Source organism: Saccoglossus kowalevskii, chromosome 6 (assembly GCF_978046115.1).
Source record: "Saccoglossus kowalevskii chromosome 6, keSacKowa6.1, whole genome shotgun sequence".
NCBI classification, from domain to species: Eukaryota; Metazoa; Hemichordata; class Enteropneusta; family Harrimaniidae; genus Saccoglossus; species Saccoglossus kowalevskii.
Window position 1 is genome coordinate 33554743 of NC_140646.1, and position 18454 is coordinate 33573196.

General features: G+C 35.9%; 1 protein-coding gene across 3 annotated transcripts; it reads right to left on the reverse strand.

The window, feature by feature from the left end:
* Nucleotides 1-3302: 3302 nt before the first annotated feature.
* LOC100367913 (targeting protein for Xklp2 homolog) lies at nt 3303-18451 on the reverse strand. 3 transcript variants are annotated; one of them, XM_085500412.1, is made up of 14 exons: nt 18343-18451; nt 17414-17557; nt 16971-17102; nt 10922-11039; nt 9865-10092; nt 9434-9773; nt 8655-8820; nt 7956-8100; nt 7219-7432; nt 6599-6697; nt 5292-5471; nt 4791-4940; nt 4439-4553; nt 3303-3736 (listed from the first exon to the last, which is right to left on the reverse strand). In XM_085500412.1, exons 2-14 carry the CDS (start codon nt 17517-17519, stop codon nt 3444-3446), a joined length of 2286 nt encoding a protein of 761 aa, XP_085356538.1. In that variant the 5' UTR covers nt 17520-17557; nt 18343-18451; the 3' UTR covers nt 3303-3443. The 3 variants fall into 3 exon arrangements, with proteins under 3 accessions (XP_085356538.1, XP_085356537.1, XP_085356536.1); XM_085500411.1 differs by having other exon boundaries at nt 9476-9773; nt 18155-18351; XM_085500410.1 differs by having other exon boundaries at nt 18155-18351.
* Between the last annotated feature and the right edge of the window lie 3 nt (nt 18452-18454).

Below are 18454 nucleotides of genomic sequence, written 5' to 3' on the forward strand. Positions count from 1 at the left end.
TCTAGAAGCCCAATCATTAAAACAAAATGGCCGCCAGTCAGCATTTTGAATCCAATCTGAAAAATAAAATGACGAGCATCAGGAGCCCGTAATGTCTAATGTATATACCAAGTTTGAACGAAATCCACCCATAAATGCTTGATATTTGATGATTTTTTTTTAGGTAAAAAAATTACCACCATTCGGCCATTTTGAATAGGATAGTCAAACCAATATATCTGTTTATCTATGACATGATGTATAATGAATATTTCAAATTTGAAAATATTATCAGTCAAAACAAGTCAGAGATGTGGGTCTAGAAGCCCATTCATTAAAACAAAATGGCCGCCAGACAGCCATTTTGAATTCGATCTGAAAAATAAATGATGTGCATCAGGAACCTGTAATGTCTAATATATGTACCAAGTTTGAATGAAATCCATCCATAAATGCCAGAAATGCTTGATATTTGATGATTGATTAGCACAAAAAAGGCCACCATTTGGAAATTTTGAATAGGATCGTCAAACCAATATACATGTATCTGTCTATCTAGGACATGATGTATAATGAATATTTAAAATTTGAACATAATCAGTGAAAGCAAGTCAGAGATATGGCACGAGAACCACATTCATTAATACAAAATGGCCGCCAGTCGGCCATTTTGAATCTTATCTGAAAAACTAAATTATTTGCATCAAGGTCCCATAATGTCTAATGTATATACTAAGTTTGAACAAAATCCATCCGTAAACAGCCGAGAAATGGTTGATTTTTAGGATTTTTTAGCACAAAAATGGCCGCCAATCGACCATCTTGAATCAGATCATGAAACAAATTGACGTGCATATGTATAATATCATGTATGATGTATGTGTGAAGTTTGATTGTGATTGGTCCAGGCATTTCTAAGATACAGGTCTGGACGCACGCACAGACGGACACACGGAGGTCAAAACATAAGTCCCCGTTTTCAGACTGCGTCCGAACGGGGACTAATAATTAATAGCAGTCAAATGCCCACAGATGCGTCCAGTCGGGATTTCTTTAGTGGTCAGGTTAGTTTTCGTGATCACGCTAAAAGGACTAAAAGGTCCCGACTTTGCCAGTCTAGGTAATGCTATCACTTGGAATATTCTCATCTGTGGATACAAGTCACCAAGAAACCCTGCATCTCTCGCACAGTTTGACGACACACTTGTTTGCCAGCGACCAGTAGGCTGAGGCAGTTCAGACCTTCTGTGGTGCATCATAAAATGGTTAAAGACATCGGGAATCTGCCAGAATCCTGAATTAGGGATATGATCAATGACGCACCTGCCTGAAAGGACATTAAATTAGATAGTGCTCTGGCCTGACGCATTTGCATAACTGATAGTATGTTTCGCCCAACAGCTAATAATCAAAGGGGACGCTGCCCTATTTAGTTTTCTGTTTGGTTTTCCTGATCTCTTTCGAGAACAAGAAATGATGAATGCTTGGCAGGGTAATAACATGTACTGAGTTTGCGACTTTAACTAACTCAACATATAGCAAAAAAATGAATAGCTCCACACCCAGGAGTCTTCCACCCAGCCACCCAAATAAAGAATGCTTATAACAAAGTTTATAACATACAGAGACTGGAGTAGAGCGGCATTTACTGCAACTACATTTAGTGTTATTTCTGTGGTTAGTTTTTAGTACAATTACTTGATTTTTAAGCAGAATAGAAGAGTTTGAGTGTCAGACTGTTTCCGTGCAAGAATCAAATCCACAGAGGTTAATTTCTTGTCACCAGTTGGAAAATTTGAATTAAATCCCCCAAAAATACAATACATGTTCCAGATTCTTGGGTGTATTTTTTTTAGCTCCGCTGTCGACCGGAGCTTATCATACGAGTGATTGTCAGTCGTCGACTTCTCGAGAACTACAAGCCTGAATGCTTTGATATTACATATATAGGTACTGCATGTAGACCTTTCTCAGATTTGTTCATTTCGTGACGATATCTTCAATTCTCTAATTTTGGTGAAAAGTGATATTTTTAAATTCTTGATGAAAACAGCAAGTCCGATTGCTTTGATACTATACATATTGTTCATTTTCTAATGATGTTTTCAGTTCTTTAATTGGAATGTGCATTGCTAACAACGAAGCCATCTCAGCAGATAGGCTGCTTGTTTAGCTATCCAACATTTAAATTCCCATTCATAATTTTCCTGATTAGAAGCACATGCTCTTGCACAAGAAATTTATTATCATTTCATCAAATGGCTTTATTCAGAATTAATATTATGCATAGTTGATGGCACACACAAAACTTGAGGGGGGGGGGGGGTATTTAGGGATGCACAGCAGACAGTATCGGTAATTCAGAAAAGAAGCACATCTGCACTACCGGTATTCCATGCATATCACACCAATTGGACAGCAAAATCTTTAGACACACCGAAAATTGAGGAAATATTTCCCACAATTCCCAAGATGTAGTACAACTACACTTATATTCATACAACTGAACAAGCAGACATTTTATTAAAAAAGGTTTATTAATTCATTCAAAAAATAGCAAATTGTGTTTAAAATCCAAAGATTTTATGCCAAGTACCGTAAACTAGGAAACTCAAATATAGATTTCTGTATAGGACTTAATCATTCACTGGGTTTTATTTTTATTTTATTTCACAGATAGCTAAATGTGCTAAATTAAAACCCAGTGAATATGCAAATTTAACAGAATGAATTATTTCCTTCATAAACCAGAGAATTTAAAACCCAGTGAATATCACAGCAACAGCAAATATGCTGAAATTAAACACAGTAAATAATGCCCCTTCTACATTATTAAAATTCAATGATTTAGCAAAAGTTTCTCTTAAAACACGACGAGGATAAAATTGGACATTGAGGGGGAAAAAAAGTTTACGGTGTCACTTCCTACATTCCTGTACAATTGTGAATGTATCAAAAGTGGATGTTCATAGATACAACCATACCGATATATTATTAAGTAGAAAATTTGTTTTAGGGTAGACGTAAAATAGTACTACTAAAACCAGACAAAAGACACTAAACAACGCTCTGGCAGTTAATGGCCACCTCACAGACCAAGTCAATTCAGGCAGTGCACTTGATAAATACAAATCAACAAACTTTCCCCACTGTCAAGGTTATATCAAATAAAAATTCTCAGTTTTAAAACATATCTGAATTTAAATTAATGTAAATTATTATGACATATGATAAAACGTTGGTCCTTAACCATACATAACAATGGGTCACCTAACCTAACACAACATGTAATACTACAGAAAATCTAACATACATACAAGAAATAAAGTTACAGTATAAATTTTAATATAGTAGGAAAAATTGTTAAATTCTGTAAACAGTGAATAAAAAACAAGTGCGTTGCATTAACTGGCAGTGACTTAAAATTGTGGATTTCTCATCTACTAACATGTAAAGACCCCGATTCACACTTTATTACCCCTGCAACGACGTTCAGTTTTTAAATGAGGAGACATGGCTTCCGTGGGGAGCTTATCACTCGGATGTATATCAACAGTTTTGTAGTGTCTGATTGGATTTGGTTTATGTACCATCTCAGCTCTTAATTTTGCTACAGCTTCTAATTCCATCTCATCATTTTCCTTCTCGCGACGCAGCTTTATTGCGATTGCTTCACGTTCTTTTGATTTTTTGGCATCTTCAAACATCTTCCTGTCAAAAGATCTCCTCTCTGTGTTGAGGTCGAATGGAGCAATATCTAAATGAAAAGCAAGGGTGAAAAATCATTGAAGGAAAGATAAAAAAAATTTCCAGAGCAGAGTGTTCATGTGTGATTGTATCATAATCAAGTTTCAAGTTCATGGTTCCTGTAGTAATGTTCACACAACAGTAAAAGTTGTAACTACAAAGTCTCGTAGTGGTGGTGAACCGGTATATTTATTTTCGTCCAATCAGGCTGCTCTCCTTGCAAAGAGTGTAACAGCTCGTGCATGCAATATACCGGGTATGTATAAAATATTTCTCCACCTAAAAAGGTCACAAAATATTCCCCTTTCTATGTAAATTACGCATGTATTTAAAAGCTTATAAACCTAACAGGGAGGGCGTAATACTTGGAAATCAATTAAACGTTGACAGTTCCAATAAAAATTTCAAAACAGTTAAAAAACAAGTCTAAAATAAAAACATAGATTAGTGATTTATGATACAGTAATAATAAATTCAGTTTGAGAAACAAATTCATATGCCAGTGACATGTAATAAAGTGTTTTGCCAACATGCATCACTAAAGGGCACCATCAGGTCAGTCTGTCAGTATCCATCAACATCTCTCTTTCTTATAAATACGGTAGCTAAGCAACCAAAAAAAAAACACTTTAAAAGTCAATGTCAGTGTTAGAGATAAACAAGCAATGTTGCCAGTTTACCATAGCTCATTTGTGAATAAATCAATGCCTACCTATGAGTGCTTTGTTGGTTTTTTCTGGGATGAAAGGCTTTTGATATAACACACTTGATGGCTGTGCTTTGAAGGCACTGGATAGTGCAAGCTCATTTTTTAAGTCTTCTTCAACCTGGTGAAATAGAAATTGAAGTTACACCAACTCAATCGACCACATACATATATATGCCTTCAACAAATCAGTTTATTCTTTGACTGTTTCACTTTCTGAAACAGAAAAAGTAAAATGCCACTTTTGGGTAGCATTGACCATATTGTACTTGCATTGTGGCATTTCATAAATCAATTTTCAAGGCATGGATGCTTTAGGACTATGGTGTAGAAACTAAAACATCATAAATGACATTACCTTATGGGTCCATTCCTCTGCCTTTTTAGCACCCCTCTCATCAGCTGCAAGATGGAATGGTTTAGCCGTTGTTGTCTCCTTGGCTTTTTTAGCTGGCACACCAAGACACAACGACAAGTTTGGCAATGGTTGTGCCTTAAACTGCCTTGCCTGAAGCAAGAAGAAATAAAAATTTCATTAGAATTCTTTATTTGTACATCTACCCCAAACAAATCCCTCAAAGTAGGTGCTAGGTACCAAAGTCACGATCATTTTACTCAAAAAATTCAAACCTTGCTAAGTTTCTAAAATTCAGAAATACCTCACACTAATAAGTGTGTGACTATGTAATCAACATGTGTATCAACCAAAACTGGGAGCACTGCTACATTGTGGCAATTACTACTCTACATAGAAGTAAAAGTGTAAGTGTAGAGTTACAGAAATAAATACACAAGGACAGAGGTCACATGAACAAGAGTGGTATAAAGTGTCAGAAACAGAATTGCACATTTCACCCACCCTTTCTTCTTCTTCCAACATCTCACGAATTCTTGCTGCTTTTTCACTTTGTTTGGATTTGTCTCTTTCCTCAAAGGAAAAGGGTACAACATCAATATGTCTATGCTCAGTCTGAACGGTGAAAGGAACACCCATTTGTGGAGGGCGTTTCACATGAATAATTCGAGACTTTTCCTCTTCCTGCAAAAAAAAAAAAAATATTCAAGAACAAGTCATTGAAAATGACACAGTCCCCGTTAAATTTTTGAAAGTTCTCTTTGAGCTCGTCACATTAAAGCGAAGGGGTTGTCGCGAGAGTGTCCTTGAAACTTGAATTCCAAGTGGCGTATACAACAGATTGTTTATTTACATCAAAACACGCGTTCCGTGTAGTAGTAATGTGGCCAAAATAAAAACAGCCATTATTCGGCCATCTTTGATCTGATTATGAAACACACTGATATGTATGATGTATGTGCCAAATACGTTTGAAATTGGTACATAAATTGTGGAAATAAAGTAGTAAGGCCAAAAAGTCAGATGGCTGGCAATCGGCCATCCTTGACCTGATTTTGAAACAAATTATCATGGACATGCATCCTAACATGTATAAAGTACATGTATGTGCCAAATTTGAATGAAAACTGACAGCACGTCCAAGATGCCGCATAAAAAAAAACAAGATGCCTACCAGTCGATAATCTTTGATCCAATTGCAAAATAAATCGTCATGGACATGTATCCTAACATGTATAATCTATGTACCAAGTTTGAATGACAACTGACAAAGCATGTCCAAAATACAACATTTTCAAAAAACAAGATGGCTGCCAGTCGGCCATTTTGAATTGAATCGCTAAACCACTGCATGTGCATATGTCCCAGGATAAAGTACTAGGCACATGCAAAGAATGAACGGAATCGGTCCAAGGGATTCTGAGATGACTCTGGACGGACACCGAATTATAAGTCCCCGTTTTCGGACTTCGTCCGAACGGGGACTAATAAGGAACAAATACTAGAATGCAAAGAACACTATTGCAATATAATTTTTTAGGTTTCAAAAGTGACAAGACTGACAAGTTCACTTTCCAGAAAGATAAATTTTGATTTCATTCCATGGAAACTGTGCCTGGTTTCCAAACACAAGGACTACATATAAATGCTGTGCTAGTAGTACCCATTAAATAGGAGACAAAAAAAATGGTCTAATGAAAAACTTTTGCTTCACTAGAAGCTCCAAAAAGTATGTTCATTGTATGCAGGATCCTTATGCAAGCACAAAGCAGCCATCATAGACTATGTGTGACTAGTGTAGATAATATTACCTTTTCTTTCTCTTCCCTCGGCATGCGTACTCTATTTTTTAGTGCAAATGCTGGCGATTTAGGCTCTGTGGCTGGCACATGTTTGCGTTCACCAAGCCCCTGGAGCAACAAAGAAAATGAAATGACAGGATTAACATTAACAGTTTTCAACAAAACAATACAATAAAGTGAACGCAGTATTTAGCAACTTTACATTTTTTTATTGACACAAGTTTTCATTACAAGATATCAATCTGTAAATGTTAAATTTCAACACTTTTGTGCTCTTCATGTTTGCCAATCATGTCAACCATACAAGCCCACTGGAGTTTTCTAAGTGTTCTCACTGGGCAACCTCTCCAAAAAAGTTTAATAATAATTTTGCTACTGTTATCGTACAACATAAAACAAGAATCCTCATGGTCAAAAAGGCTTTGCTGTTTTTGTGGACTATCAACCTCAAAAAAAAGTTTAAAATTATATTCTGTACAATGAAATATTTGCCATGGTTATTGTACAATCAATATCCTTCCATATCACAAACAAGGTAGTTTATATGGTAATTGTAATCATCGTGCTTCAAAACCAATCAAATAGCAGTCCACCTAAGTCCTACGTAATCAAACAAGCATGGGTCTTACCACTGGGTGATCAAGGATTTTTGCTGGCACTGGCTTGGCATGAAAATGAAACTTTTCCTCCTCTTTGGCTTTTCGAACAGGTTTATTTAGTAGACGCTCGTTAATTTCATCGCTGAATCCTACAGCCTGTGTTGCTGGTTTGCTTTCAGTTTTCTTAGTTTTTTCTTTCTCATTGAGGATGCGATAATTTACAGGATGTGCCTTGAATTTGTATCTGGTATAATAAATAATTGAACAGTTAGTTGGCAGGTGAGAGTGAATCTTAACTCAGAACATCACAGAGAAAACACTAAGTTAAATGGGGAATTTACATTGACCTTGAGGGGATACGATGCTAGGATGCTGAGATGATATTGTTAAATTTATTAGCACTTTAGAACAAACCATGTAATAATCTGATGAACATTCAAAGAATATTTAATGGATTACCGTATTTGTTCTATGCACTTGCGTAAATTTCAGAGGCATGTGTTTGGCCCAAAAACTTTTAATGAATCAGTATACATTTACATGCAACTGTTGGTTTTTATAAACACTTCCACTGGAAATGTGCATCTAATAGAGCAAACACTGTATTGCAAATTCAGGTGATCAGAAATTGCCAAACTAGGGAGACAGACTGGAATAACAATAAGTAACAAGCAGCATACTGAACCAACAGAATATCTGTGAAAAATAAATCGTTTCAGAACACCAATAAATATAGTATTACAGAGCACAACATTAAGGGAACCTACGCTTTCATTTCTTCTATTTCTTGCTCTTCTTTTTCTGCCGCACTCATCACTACATATGATCTTTTACGACTTTTAGTCTCAAAACACGGTGTTTTAGCCACTGTCAGACTTGGTGTTGATCTGCGCTTTCGCATAGGAGTGGTACCTAAAGAATAGTAAGCATAGAATTTATGAGTGAATAAAAGTGATTCTACAAAACTTTTATTTTAATGTTCATTTCAGCAGCAATCGTATCAACAACATGAAGAACTGTCAAAATCAATTATAAACAGAATTAGTCAGTGCAACAAAAATGTTAAATGTGTTTTGGTGGAGATATATTCTGGATAAATGAAATGAACACACATTCTGCATTTTTATTATTAGTATTTTCTGAAATTGCTAGTACATGTTGTGTGGGAGCACACAGTTTGATAGAACAACCTTATTGTATCTACTTCACGACAATGAATAAGATGGTTGTCAGAGTAGTGCTGAATTATTCTGAATGATGGTTTATCATGGACCCAACAGTCTACTGTTATACTAAGAGAATAGCTGGATACAAATGTTATTGACTCACAAGAAATGAACATATTTAAAGGAGGTCACAGTAAATGTATATAGCCAGGCCTTGTAACCAGGTATGGTTTTTATCTATAGAAAAGAACTAAATCCACAGAAGCAGGGATAAATGCAATAATGGAATATTGTACACACCCTTAGATTTAGGTTTAGTTTTAAATCTTTCTGGAGTTCTAGTCTGGAACTCTCTCATCAACACAGCAGTTGATTTATACTCCTCATGTCCTTCGTCAATCTTTCTCTTGCGAGACTCGTGCAGATGGAAAGGTCTAACTTTTGTGGGTCCCTTTTTGGGATCATGCTGCAAAAGGACAAATACATAAATGGTCATTATCACTGGATATATATATTCTATTCAACCAAAAATCACCGAAATAAACTACATCGGCTATCAAGTTATCCAATTTACCATGGTACATAAAAATTGGACACTGATGAAAGGCTTGTACAAATTATGCAGAAAAGAATTGTACAGAAATGAATTAACACATAGTATGGCAGAAATAATTTAAATTATTGTAATATACGAGTAATTATTAATTAGCAACTAAGAGGCTGGAGAGAATTTTTTAAGGGGCAGCCACATAACTAAAGTGCAAGACAAAGAATGAAGTACATGTACTGTAAAATCTTTATTATAAGCTGTGGAACAATGCTGTTTCTATTAGAGCATCTACACATATGAGAAATGGTGAATGTTTGGTACTCAATTGTTCAAAAAGAATGGGTGCGACTTATACTAGGGACGCTGCTTTTAATACAGATATTACGGTAAAATTAGATTTTTTTATAGTAATGAATAGATATTAATTTAAAAAATGAAATTCTCCCAATCTTTATGATGATCACCACTATACATAATTACCTGATGACATTGGTGATGCTCACATGTAATAAAAGAAGTCAAAACTTACTACAGAACTACTTGAATTTTTGCCACAAGTACCAGAACTTACAGGTGAAGCGGGATGATTGCGCAAACCAGAAACAAAGTTGGACGACTTTGTGTCACTCCTTGTCTCCATGCCATGTGTCTTGATCCTTTCATCTGTGGCAAAATGAAATTCCATGGGTTTGGTAGTTTTATGTTCTGAACGCATGGGACCACAGCCCTGACCTGACTCTGCCATTTTTTTTGACTCCATAGCTTGCTTCCGCTTCTGAGCAAGTTGATGTCTCATCTCGGCAATTTTTTCCATTTCAAGTTCTTCTGACGATTTTAAAATCTGGGAACCTGGTTTTGAAAAATTACGCCTAGAAAACAAACAAATATAATTTTATATTAGCAAACCTGTTCATATCCTAGAGAGAACACCTGTACTAATATAGCAAATACAGTACTCACTTTAAGCACGAAGGTGTAGATGGTTTTGTCAGTCTGATCTTTTTAACTACAGGCGACTTGTGAACAATATTCGTTTCTTTCTTAGTTTTCTTACTGGCAGGCTCTTGACTAGTATCCGATTGAGCCGTCACTGGTTTTCTGATCATCGGTTTTGTTTTGTTTGAAATTTGCGAGGATATACTAATTTTCTTAGTTGATTTCTGTATATACTGTTGTCTGGCTTTTTGTCTGCAAAAAAACAACATATTTTAGTGTTTTCTTAACTTTAGCCAGTCCCACTTTAAGATGAACTTGTACTATTAACCGACTTATTAACTAGTAAACATAGGTGACAGTTAACCATCTATGGGAAAACAATTGATTTATGCTGGGGAACAGATGAGGAATATGCAGTCACAAGTTTTGGGAGCAAACATCAGAGCATATTCACTGGCTGGCAACAAGCTCGAAAACTCAACATTCTAACAAGATTACCCTGCATGTGCAACATATGTAAATAATGTTGTTCAGGATTGTCTCCAAGTCGATATTAAGCTGTTTTCATTGGCTCTGCAATGGGTATTTAACAGCAGCTAACACAGAGCCCATAGAATTACATGGTACAGTGATCTATTCCTAAGCAACATAGAACATCGTGCAACCATCAACATAACTGTTGGATGAGCACTGCATCAATGATGGACCGTAATAATTGTTAATCTTCATTAGCAGCATAAAAGCATAGAAATAATTATTTCATGTTTTAGTATTTAAGACGCAACTGACAGCTTTGAATGGACGAAAAATTTATTTTAGTGTTTTTATTGGTTTGTTTAACTTTTTATTTTGCAATTGTGGTCTTTGGTTAACAGAAAATTTAACCTTATATTTTGAGTAACTGCAGATTTTCACAACAGCCAAACAATAACTTGTATTCTACAAGCCTCTTTCCAATATGAATATTCTTCGGCAATACAACACCTCAGTAGTCTCCAAAACTGGCAGTAGACTGCATACAAAAATCTGTGAGCCCTAAACTGATTTGGTTCCAGCGAAAACAGCAATGGTTCAATCTTACCTTAAAACTTGTCTGTTTTTATTTTCTAGACTTTTCCTTTTGTCTTCAGTTTTACTGTTCCATGCTGTCAAAGATGTTGCCAAATTCTTTGGTATTTTAACAGTGAAGACATCAGACTCTATAAGGGATAAATGCAACATACTCATAAGTAATTGGGCATGTAGTCCAGCAACCTAAAGTCTATCAACTCAGGGGACTGAATCTTTACTGCAAAACCATAGACAGCAAAGCTTGCACAAACATTGATTTTCTTGTTTATTTCAGTTGCATGTATTTCTAAGCAGTTTACGCATAAATCCACTTCCACTTTCATGCCCAGTGTTCTCCCCAGGCCAAAACAGCGTTGTGGGTTGCGACGCGATCGGATTTGCCCGCGACGCTACGCGTTTCCTCCGCGATGCTATTATTTATCCCGTGATCTGATTTCTTCAGTCTCTCACAGACTGTAAAGTTCCCTGGCTAACTAGTTAAATCTACAAATGCATTGTATTAACGCCAATTTCCCGGGATAATCCCCTGTTGTTTCTCATTGGTTGGATATTGTTTTAAAAAAACAAAGCAGCTCTATAAAGACAAAGCCGTAAGCCACGGTGTCAAACGCTCTTTGCCAAACGTATATTCATATGCAAATGACATATTCACACTTGGGGTCAAAAGCCACATGTTTCCGGTGTGCATGAAACGTATTTTCATTATTATTTTTAGAAATGTAGTCGTACTATTATTCTAACTTTTGATTTTTGTCAGTATTTTTGATATTGTATTTGTTTTTTGAGATCAAAATGTGAAAAAATATATATCTGTGATATAAACAATTTTGACCTCTGGATTGTGAATCCAAGATGGCGTCACCCACGCAAGATCCAGCGAGCGTGAACTTCTCACTCGGATCGCATATCGTGCTCAGATTCGGATGAATTAAGTGAAGCATAATTGAAAATAATATATTTATTAAGAAATCGGGAATTCTAATCAAGAAACGTTAGGAAATTGGAGTGACTCTTGTGTTATTTCTTGGAAGAAAAGCCTCAATTTTACGTGGTATAACAATGGGGACAATTCGTAATTCAGACCTCCGCAGTGTTCTCCCCAGACTTCATGTCAAGCATCACGGTCAATTTGCATAACAATACATCTAATTTGCATAATTATATTTGCATAATACTAGTAATCAGTTTTTCCCAACCAATTTGGTCAATCTACTAATACAATTAATACAATTAAGACAAGATATTTTTATATTTGATAAATTTTATATCATTTTACTGCATTGTATTTTATGTTTTTGTATCAAGTCAAATAAAGTTTGAAATAGAACAGCATAAAAAGGAAAACAAATTGAAAAACTTGTGTTATAGCTAGTCAGTGAATATAATGTTATCCATGGATGTAACTGGTTCATCATTGTGTACAAGTTTTAGTGCCCATGTCACTGTCAGTTCATATAACGTCGGGGGAAAACATCTTTTGGTTAAATTTATAAAGTCGGCGAGATATCGAAATATGTTGAAATAAATCAATAATTAGAAAAAAATTCTACAATGGCAGTTCGGCACTAATAGTCGGCGATTTTTCATTGCTATATACCTTGTGAGTAACGCTACGATCACCGTAACATTGTCAGCTGTCGGCATTGCGTTGGACAGGTATTCACTGCTGCTATTGCGATCATCGGTATCTGACTTTTTGGTGTAAAATACACAAATTGTTTATTAAAACGGTTCATTGACTATTATCATAGGCAATACATCAAAATCGCCAACGAGATGTTGTTTTTAAACATCGCGGAAAAACATGCACTCTGCGCCGCCATCTTTGTTACCTCGATCAGAGCCCCCCTGTAACCCAGCATGCATCGGTCACAAGGTTGCAACGTGCATTATGTCGCCTTAGGGCGGCGTTCTTCGCTACTAAGGCATCCTATGAATGGGGTATTTCCAGAGGTCAGGGTTCGTTTTTTCTTAACCCGTCTCGTCTGCTGTTGAATTATTCACACTTTTCTTTCCAATGCGACTTAATTTCACTTGTTTTTTTTTAATTTTGGGGTAATTAATGTCACCGGCGATTGAGTGATAAAAAATCGGAGTGCAGCAAATCGGGGTTGATCTTCCCGACGTACGCCGTGACTTGTTTTGTCACATTGTTGCCGTTGCGTGCAATGGGCAAATTATTGCTACTCTAGTATTTTTGTTTGGATTTGGAGGCTCTGCACCCCGGCTCTGCATCCTTGAAAGACTTCGCAACTTATTGCAGACTTCCGTTTTTATCACTGTCTTTGTATGGCTAACAAGAGCGGGATTACCTTTCGATCAATACATGTTATTGTTTTAAATTCGTGCAAGACGAGACTGACACTTGTAAACAAAGCAATAAGCATCACGGGCCAGTGACCAAGCGTCACGGACAAAGGGCAAGCATCACGGCCGAGTGTCCAAGCGTCACGGTACCGTGTCGCTTCAGAGGCCTGGGGAGAACACTGCTCCGTTGTCTCGAATTGTTCACAATTGTGTTGAACAGACAACATCGATGATTAAAAAAACAAGCCATGCATGGCACAGTCCCCGTTAGTTATAAAATTTGAGATATATAGTTATGTTTATAGTACTATAGCTGGACTATAACCATGTCAGGAATATGATTATTTGTTTAACATTAAAATGATTGACATTTGTATCAGATCCTCAAACAAGTACTTGTCCATATTGAGAGATATTGCTCTGGAACATTCAAAATTAGCCATTTTGAATACATATACATATACATATATATATATAACATGATGTATAACTAATATATAAAATTTGAATATAATCAGTCAAAGCATTTAAGAGATATGGCTCTAGAAGCCCAATCATTAAAATAAATTGGCGGCCAGTCAGCTATTTTGAATCCAATCTGAAAATAAAATGACGTGCATCAGGAACCTGTAATGTCTAACATGTGTTATAAGTTTGAACGAAATCCATCAATAAATGCAAGAAATGCTTGATATTCGAGGATTTTTTTAGCACAAAAATAGCACACTTTGAAAAAGATCATCATACCAATATATCCGTATATCTGTGACATGATGTATAATGAATATTAAAAATTTGAACATAATCAGACAAAACAAATCAGACATATGGGTCTGGAAACCCATTTATTAAAACAAAATGGCCGCCAGACAGCCATTTTGAATCTGATCTGAAAAATAAAATGACGTGGCATCAGGAACCCGTAATGTCTAGTGTATGTACCAAGTTTGAACGAAATCCATCCATAAATGCCAGAAATGCTTGATATTTGATGATTTTTTAGTACAAAAATGACAACCATTCAGCCATTTTGAATAGGATCGTCAAACTAATACATCCATGACATGATGTATAATGAATATTTAAAATTTGAACATAATCAGTCAAAACAATATACTAGTATTGGAGATATGGCACGAGAACCACATTGATTAATACAAAATGGCCGCCAGTCTGCCATTTTGAATGTTATCTGAAAAACAAAATTATTTGCATCAAGGTCCCATAATGTCCAATGTATATACCAAGTTTGAGCAAAATCCATCTGTAAACAGTCGAGAAATGGTTGCTTTTTATGATTTTTTTAGCACAAAAATGGCCGCCATTCGGCCATCTTGAATCAGATCATGAAACAAATTGACGTGCATATGTATGATATCATGTATGATGTATGTGTGAAGTTTGATTGTGATTGATCCAGGCATTTCTTAGATACAGGCTCGGAGGCACGCACAGACGCAAGCACGCACGCGCACACGGAGGTCAAAACATAAGTCCCCGTTTTCGGACTGCGTCCAAACAGGGACTAAATACATAAAGATGGATAATTTCAGCCAGAAAAACTATTATTGCTCGAACATAGTAGCTAAGTATCGTGAATCGTAACAGTTGTTGTACTTAACCGGAAAACAACAGAAACGGAAGACAAGCAATGAGAATAATCAACCCAATGTTTAATTTACTGAGACTGAACAGGGTTTTATAAAGTTGCTGATTGCTGGGCCAAGCAAAGAAACAGAAAACTCAGTATTTCCGCAGGACATTTGCAATACTAAACATGCAGTGCAATAAATGTATACAGACTGTACATAAAATAAATAGAAAAAAAGGAAAAAAGCTGGTTTTGTTTTAGTTCCTCATATGACAAACAATATGTTAATTTATGCTAATTATTATGCAAATTAGCCACGACTCTATGAAAAATTTCTGGGGAGAACACTGATGCCATGTTGCATGAGAACAAAATTACCTATTGCATCAGATAGAACAAAGTTTACTGCACTAGAATGCTACTTGCAAGTTTACTATTCAGTGTTCTCCACAATCCAAATTAGCTGGTGGGCGGCCTAATTAGCATAAATTTGCATATTAATTTGCATATCATTTGCATACAGCATTCTCACATTTATGACATGAACTGCAATACACACTAAGTTATTTACTATTCTCTTTTTAATTTAATTTAATTGGAACATGTTACAATTTTTTGAAATACAGATTGGTCACTATCAATATTTACGAAATGCAAAAAGTTTGAAATCGGTGATTTATGCGTTCGCAAATTATTCTGCGTTCATGAAATGCAATTCGAGTAACCAAGAGCAAGTACAAAACATAATTGAGTTATAATGTAGAAAATATACGAGATGATTTGCCCACGAAGCCAAAACAGACAATTTGTCAAAACAAAATCCATAACATTTTTATTTGTGGCATCAGTACTCACCCGTGCCGACGGACGGTAAGATGCATTTACGCATGTACGGCCACGATACGTTGCGTTTTTACACATTGTTTTGGAATTCAAGAAAAAAATGCTAGCAATCGGCAAAATAAAAGAATCTGATATGTTCTCGAAAGATTAGACATAAAAAATAGATAAATTGAAAAAAGTATGTGGAAAAGATAACTAAAATATTATTCAATTACAAATACTCGCGGTAAACTAATCCAGCAGCCATGTTTGATGTTTATTACCGCTTTCCGAATTCAGTACACGAACACCCAGAATGCGCTGTTCCCCTATGCAACTTAGATACTAAATCGTTACAGCGCCAACAGCGGTGGGTAGCAGACGGTCGTTGAATGGGGTAGGCCAAAAGGTCATCAGTTTGCCTTCTCCATGCTGTTTTCACAATGAAAATCGAGCGAACGTTGTAAATACGGCTAGAATTTAAATTTTTGTTCGAGTTTACATGCAATCTGCTAATATATTTGTTTATTTTCTGTGCATATACATTTCGTTCGTATTTACTTCTTTCTTTCGTGATCGGAAGACGATTATTAAAAATACAGCTGTAAATTGAAACCACTGTAGTTGCGTATCGTGAGCAATAAGTCCCAACAATGTCGGGCGACAATGAATTCAAGCGATTGACACATTGCCATGAATACACTTGATAACTGCTTGCAGACTTCCAATGGACATTGTTTATGTTTGGACTGTTGAAACAATAGCAAAATAAAGAGTTGGGCAACTACTCTTTTGTTTAGGCTTGGGAAGAACAATGCAAGCTTTTTACAAATAATTTCAGCTGGAAGTACGTTGGTGGGCGGGTGTTGAGAGTTACTGGGCGGCCGTAAAACTTGATGGGCGGGCCGCCCGCCTAAAACCCCTTGTGGAGAACACTGCTATTAATTTACTTGTGTGCTGTTTTAGCGCACATCTGTCTAAAACCATTCACTTTAATATCGGTCAACAAGAAGTGAACTTCCTTGGTTCACTGTTTTATGCATAAAATGTCATTATAGCAGCGGTTTCCATAGACAACACATTTCTCGCTAAAAATAATGTCAATTTTTTTTCTTCATCCATGCAACATGACATGTAAAAATAAAGAAAATGACAATATTTTTACTTTTGTGTAGCATTCCAGGTTCAATTACACGACTGACTGTTTCCACTCTGCATAGCATCAAAATGTTTCAGGATTGTCCATTCAACAAAGCTAGAGGAAAGATTTCAGAATACCAATGAAACGCATTTTGTTTGAATCTCAACAACCAATAGCAAAAATGGAAAGACTAAATACCTTCGGATTCATTGTCTTTTTCACTATTCCTTTTTCCATCCTTGTCGGCAAACATATTTTCTTCATCTGTGTTATTGTTTTCGAACTCTGTATCTACATCATTGTTATCCTCGATTGATTCTGGATTTGTTGCTACAAAAGTGAGAACAAATATTTTTTTAATTTTTGTGTTGTGATATTGTGTGTCAAACCAACAAGAACAGAATGATGGTACAACATTGAAATACATCATACTTTGACTATGTCATTTACATAAATGCATGCACTTTTAATAGAACAAATACTGCCTTTTCTAGTGTATGTAGTTAAATGTATATATAAAATGTATAAAACCAGTTTAGTTGGCTGGTGTAGTCAGAGAAAATTAGGTTCTTGTTCACAAGATTGACATGCAATTTTCAATTTGTAGGATTCTGCAATAAAACTTGTGTATCAGTACTTACTGTTGCATGCAGTGATATTATATTCGGTGTCATTTTTATTAGGACTTATGTATGGCAACGACACATCCAAGTTATTCTTAACTTCTGAAAGCTGGTTACTATGCATTGAAAACCTGACTGGTACTCCGTTTTCATGATCAAAATCTGGACATGTAAATAAAAAACAGTTTAGGAATCAGCCATGGACCACAACAGAAAATAGAATCTTAACAAAATAATGACACCAAAGTCACAAACCAGCGGTTATGCTCCGTGTAACAAATATAAGGGGTATATATATGTATAAATATAAGCGGAGGGGTAACAAATATAACAATATTGAACGGGGAAAAAAAACATGTTTAAATGAAGTCAGCTGCGTGACACCATGTTGTTGTCGGCCATGTTTGTTGAAGACTGCACAAAAGAACAAGGACATTCAAACGGAATTTTAAAAATTTAGATACATGTATATATTACTTGTACTAATATTACGGAGGTTTATACGATATACATTTACAGTCATGAATAAGGAAGTCGTGCAATGAAAAATATCTCGGTCATAGTCAAGCAACGTTCTCCATCGTGACCAAGTTAACGAATTTGTCGTTTTATAACAATCGTATTCCAATCATGTACGTTCAATTGCAACGTATTTATTTTCGAGTTCAAAGCCATGTCATACACGAAATTCCAACCTATCAATTTTAGAAGGATGATATAAGCAGCGTTTTCGTCCGATGTTATTGGTTGTTGACTTACTGAAATACTCATCGGCGTTGTCTGTCACGTCCATGGGTCCGGTGAAATCAACAAACTGTGGTGCATTATATTCCCACTCGGGACCATTGGTGTTCTTTGACATGATTATTCAGTTTTTGTATAACGATGCTTCGTTATTAATAATAAATGACACACAAAAGGTAATCGAAGTCTTCGTGAACACTGACCGTTTCCAAACTTCAAAGCACTCTGTTTTAATTTTGCCTCTTCACCGCGGTCAACCAATCACATTGCAGCATTTCGTCGAATTTCATTGGTCAACAATGAATACCCACGTCT